This window comes from Halichoerus grypus, chromosome 15 (assembly GCF_964656455.1).
Source record: "Halichoerus grypus chromosome 15, mHalGry1.hap1.1, whole genome shotgun sequence".
Taxonomy (NCBI): Eukaryota; Metazoa; Chordata; class Mammalia; order Carnivora; family Phocidae; genus Halichoerus; species Halichoerus grypus.
Genome location: NC_135726.1, coordinates 25,875,818 through 25,881,277, shown reverse-complemented (window position 1 = coordinate 25,881,277; position 5,460 = coordinate 25,875,818). Strand labels below are relative to the sequence as shown.

The 5,460-nt window shown below is 49.3% G+C and overlaps 1 protein-coding gene across 4 annotated transcripts in view; it reads right to left on the bottom strand.

Moving 5' to 3' along the window:
• The window catches only part of CSNK2A2 (casein kinase 2 alpha 2), a 39,777-nt gene extending 35,819 nt beyond the window's left edge, over positions 1 to 3,958 (bottom strand). For 2 of the 4 annotated variants that reach the window (XM_078062785.1, XM_078062786.1), the window contains exons 1-2: positions 3,777 to 3,958; positions 2,874 to 2,985 (exon numbers count right to left, since the gene is read on the bottom strand). In XM_078062785.1, the coding sequence (XP_077918911.1) occupies positions 2,874 to 2,985; positions 3,777 to 3,880 (216 nt within the window). In that variant the 5' untranslated portion in view covers positions 3,881 to 3,958. The remainder of the gene's footprint in view (positions 1 to 2,873; positions 2,986 to 3,776) is intronic. The other 2 variants (XM_036124308.2, XM_078062787.1) reach the window with 2 other exon arrangements.
• Between the last annotated feature and the right edge of the window lie 1,502 nt (positions 3,959 to 5,460).

Here is a 5,460-nt window from a genome sequence, read left to right as displayed (position 1 = left end):
CAAAATGCCACAAGTTGTCCGAAATGGCCAAATGCTTTTATTTCTATGTATACCTTCCAAAGAGGTACTACAAAGGAACTGAGGCAATGGATTGTTCGGAATCAAAAGATGAAACTTTCAGCACTAAAGTGGATTTCTGCCCTCCTGTTAACCCTTTCCATCCACCCTCTCTTTTTTTTTTTCTCCTCAAAACAATTTTGGCCAAAAAAGATATAACCTTCCTATTGACTGGAACATTTAAAAAATTTCAACTTCAGAATTTTCACTTCAAAATAGACAATAAAATTTTGCTCACCAACTTCTAAATTCCTAAAACCTCTTAAGAGCTCCAATATGTTTTGACCAAAAAAAATACTAAAAAAAAAAGTCCATGGATACAAATTAAATGATAGAATTCCTCTGTGGTCATTCACCATCTGACCATCCTCATATACTGGAAAGAACTGAAGGAAAATGTTATTGACCAAAAGGGAAGACAGCCCTGTCTTCAAGGAATATACCTTCTATCTCGGTCACTGTGTGTACATGAATACATAAGTTCCTTCCTGCCATTGAAATATAGTAGGCCTTTTATGAAGAGGAAGTTTTTTCTAAATTCCTCTAAATTATGAGCAGCTGGTACTCTGTTAAGGACCTAATGTCCTATGACCAAACACTGTAACAGCAGATGTTAGTCATAACTTATCTGAATAGGGGTGCACAACTTGGGATCAAGACCCTGTCCTTTTTTTAAAAACAAACAAACAAACAATACTTTTAATCCACTTTAATGCAGCCTGTGAAAACGAGAAAACCACAATACCATTAGTAGATTCTTACCCCATCCTTCAGATAGAACAAAATCTGGATAGAAATGCCACAGGGCTTTGAAAAAAAAAAAGTGAGGGTGGTTTTCACCAGTGGCAACGAAGTTGGTTCAGGCTGTACCCTGAAAAGAACTTGTATGGAAAAGATACAAGAACACTTCATTAACTAGAGCATCCAAGGAGCCTCCCAAGTCTTATTCCAGAACACGGGAACTTATTCTGAAGCTCTTACAAACCCATGCTAAAATGAGGAAAGAGAGGAAGACGTAGGAAACAGTTCTGGCTAAGGGTCATTTCTACATAGTGGTATCAGGTAAGTTTTCTTGTGCCTAGGTTTCTTGTCCGTAAAAATAACCTTTAGCTTCCACGTTGGGTTCCCTAAACATATCCTGTGAATCTTTAGGGGGAAAACTATCCAGGAACGGATGCTATGAAGATCTCTAGAAGGAAGACTAAAGAGCAACTCGATGTTCTTTTGCATGAATGTGCTGTCACTTATATATATACCTAAAGGCCATTCCTCCAAAAAAGACACCACAGGAAGTTACACACGTATTCTAAAAATGTTGCTATTGCATAAAAGTTTAGTTATTTTTCTGAAATTGTTCCGGAGTCAGCAGTTCATTCTTCCAAATGCACAGCAGTGGAATATGGATATTCCTAAGTTCAATTTATGCCTTGCTCACTTCCTAGAAAGATTTTAAGCAGCTTACATTAAAAACATTTATGCTTATGTATAAAGGAAAAAATCATATGGCTTACCCAGGTGACTTCCCTGAAGGGAAAATTTCTTTAAATATTTATGCTTGTAAAGAAAAAAAAAAAAGACCATGTGACTTTTCAGGTCCAATTCACATTTGGGGAAGAGGAAAGTCAAACTCCACATCTTCAGTATCAATTCCTCACTTCTCACCCCCAGTGCCTCTGAGGGCACAGATAACTTTGCCTACTTCTGTCCACTGCAACTCTGCTTCTGCATCACTAGGCTCGGATGGTACTGAGTAACAGAGCTGATCACTTTTCTGAAAACTGATTTTCAGACAGTGTAAGCCTGACCAGGGACACAGCTGCCCTAACTCTATCCTTAAGACACAAAAACAGCTTTCCAATTCCATATCCTTATTCACAGAGCTTCTCCAAAATGGCCACACTGGAAATCTTGTATATGCAAAAGTGCTTATATTAATCATTCTTTAGTCTTTTCGATATTTCACTGAATGACATGCACACACATTAAATGATCTGGCAACAATGAAGACCCTTCACGGAGTCTAGAATTACCCTTTTTTTTTTAGTACACCCTATAAAATATTATTAAAGCCATCCAACCAGCTACCTGAAGGAGAATTTAGCCAACTCTTCATGCTCATTAAGATCCTGTCTTCACCGAAGAGACAACAAAATATCTTTATCAAACTTAGCGCGACTAAACCAGACACAAAGACTGCTTGTTTCAACTATTAATTTTAGCGATTGTAAGCGTACTCTTCTACTGCTCCCAATTTCACTTTTACTATTTGATAAGCAACAATGAACCTTCTGGGCACTATTGGTTCACCATATCCAACCCCACCTGACACACTTTTACTGCCAAAGGAGACGAATCAACTGATCATCCACTGAGGTGTTTCTACCCAAGCTTCAAACTCATCTTTGGAGCTGCCCTAATTTCTTCCAACTTTCTTTCTGGAATCATTTTAAGCACCAAGGGTAACAAACTCCGTGCTCAAGGAGCCCTTGAATTGATGGGATCTTCACTGGAAAAACTTTTCTTTCATATGAATCCCTATTTCTTTTTGTAACAAATGGACCCCTTTGGAATTTTCACTTTGGGAGCCCACAATGACATTTCAGGACAAGTACGTTCCTCAACGATCATGCTTTGATTTCAAACAGGTCTACATACTTTCTTCAAAGGAAGAAGGAAAACAGGTGGGAGGAGTAGCAAAGGGACATCAGACAGAAGATGTGTGAAATGAGAGCTTGCACTGCTCATTCTACAATGTGGCTCGAGTTTACCTCGGGACCCGTGCACAAGATTTTCAATGCCACTCATAAGGCACTCACCTTGAGAATTTTTACAACCACTCTCTCATTGTTGGTGATGTTAATGGCCTCAAATACTTCACTATACTTTCCCCGACCAAGTTTTCGAACCAGCTGGTAATCATCTTGATTACTGTGAAAGGCAAGAGTGACACATAAATGCCAGGACTTGGGATTAACCAAGCCTATGCCCACTCTACACCCCCATCCAGTCACTTCCATTAATCAAGCATTGGAAGCGTCTATACGTCAGGACACAACTCATTCCCTAAATGAAAGCCACAACATAAACTTGGCTCCTTTCACTCTGCTCACAGCTCCTAACCTAATTGGTCAATCACAACTTGGGGAGCAGAGGCAGGAAGGCACGGCTCTGAGCCAACCTAGAAGGGTGAGCAAAGCATCCATCCTGGAGGCTCAGAGGGTGCCCCACTGCCTGGGGCTCCACAGCAACTGCCTTATACCTCACACCCCAAAGGTAGACAGCGCCTGCTTTGAGAATGTGGATGTCTTTAAAAGATTTCCTCCCACCCAGCCTCATTTCAAAAACTAAAAAGACAGAGAATTTTAATAGCTCCAGAGGACAGCTGCTGACTGCCCACCCCAAATAGAAACCCAGAAGTGTAAGGAGGAAGGGCTGCTCTCTCATTTTCATTAGGCTCCGGTCCCTGGACCCTACACTTCTCAGTAAGAAAGCATTCTTTGGCGTAAGGGGGAGAGAGGGGTGCGCAAGGCGGGGAGAAGGGGGGGCAAGGAAACGAGGACATGTGCAGCGGCGGGGGGGGGGGGCTCTGCCTCCCACCCCACACCCGAGAAAGCGCCGGCCAGCGGCGGGGCTGCTGGGGAGGCAGACCGCGCGGGGTGGGGGCCAGTGCGGTTTGCGCCGGGGGGGCGGCCGGGCGGGGGTGGGGGCGGCGGCTTTACCCCCAGCTCGGAACGTGAGCCTCATAGTCCCAGTACTCGCGGCTCCTCAGGCTGTTCACCTCGGCGTAGACCCGGGCCCTGCTGCCCGCGGCCGGGCCGGGCATGGCGGGCGGGACCGGGGGGCGCCGCGGGGCGCAGAGGGCGGCGGCGCGGCGGGGGGCGCGGGGCGGCGGGCGGAGGAGACGGCGGGCCGCGGGGCGCCGGAGGAGGAGGAGGAGCGCGGCGGCGGGGGGCCACGCCAGGCCGGGCCCGCGGGGGCGGGCGGGCTGGGGGCGCAGGGGGCGCCGGCCGAGCCGGCCGGGCCCTGGAGCGGCCGGCGGGGCGGCGAGGCGGGCGGCGCTCGCGCTCCGCGTCGGCCTCCGCTCGGCTCGCGGCCCCGAGGCGGCGGCTGCGGCGGCGGCACCAGCAGCGGCGGCCGCCGGCCGGGAAAGGGGCAGCGGCGGCGGCGGCGGCGAAGAAGGAGGAGGAGGAGGAGGAGAAGGAGGAGGAGGAGGAGGAGGAAACCCGGAAAAGGGGCCGCGCTCACTAGGAGCGGCCGCCGCCCGGCCCGGGGCCGCCCAGCCTCACAGCGCCCCCTGCAGCGCGGGGGGACCGGCCGGGCGGCGCCGGCCCCGCCCCCGGCCCCGCCTCCGGCCGCCCGCCACCCCGAGCCCCCTCCCAGAGCTGCCCCGCCGAGGTGCTGCGTGGTGCGCCCGCCACAGGGCCTACCCCACGCGCGGACCGCTGCCTTTGAGCCTTGCAGGTCGCGGGCCCTTTCAGGACTGTCCTGGCGAGACCCCTACCTCAAGCCCTCCACCCTCTCGTCATCCAGAGTTTGCCCGCCCCGTACCGACCCCGCTCTGACCCTCCTGTCAACCAACCCGTCCCCATCAAGCCCCTCCCCAGTGACTCACTCTTACCACCGAGAACGTCCCCCACCTCAAGATTTCTCCCTCCCTCCCGGAGACACCCCCTCTTTCTCCGATGGACCCTGCGCTATCACCCATGGATTCCTTAACCTCAAGACTTCCCCTTCGCCCTTCAACCAGAGCCTTCCTCGCAAAACCCTTCTCTTTCACTTGCCCCTAATTCCCTTCCAGAGCCTTCCCTGAGAACCCGCTGAACGCTTACTTCTGTCACTCGGTTAAGCTGGAGTGGGCCAGGTAGCTCGTTGTAAAGTTCCTGTTTTTCCCTTTGAAGTTCATAAGCAGTCTGTGGGGAGACACTTTGAGGCTATGAAAATGTCCTGTTTTGCGGGGGAGGACAGAGTGGAAGAAGAATAGTGAGTCCTGCCCGAAGGGACCGGCGAGCCTTTGGGCATGGATTGAGGTGGTCAACCAAACTTTGTCCTATTTTATTATGTCGCTTTTTAGCTCCTAACACTCTTCTCTCTTTGATCTTCTGGGCCTTTTATCTTGCTTTCCCGTTCCATATCCTTTATCAACAGCACTTCTGACTCAGCCCAGGTTGCTCTGACTCGTCTTTATATTCTGTTTTCTAGGTGAGACCCTGCTTCTCCTTCTTGATATAGTTAAGAGCATAGACTGTAGAGTCAAATCCCATCCTAGCTGTGTTGCTTATAAACTGTGTGACCTTGGCCTGATAACTTAGCTTCTCTGTGCTGCAGATTTTACAGCATAAAAACAGTAATGGCCTTCTTCACAGGGCTATAGGGAGACTTAGAAAAGGCAAACCATGTAAAACA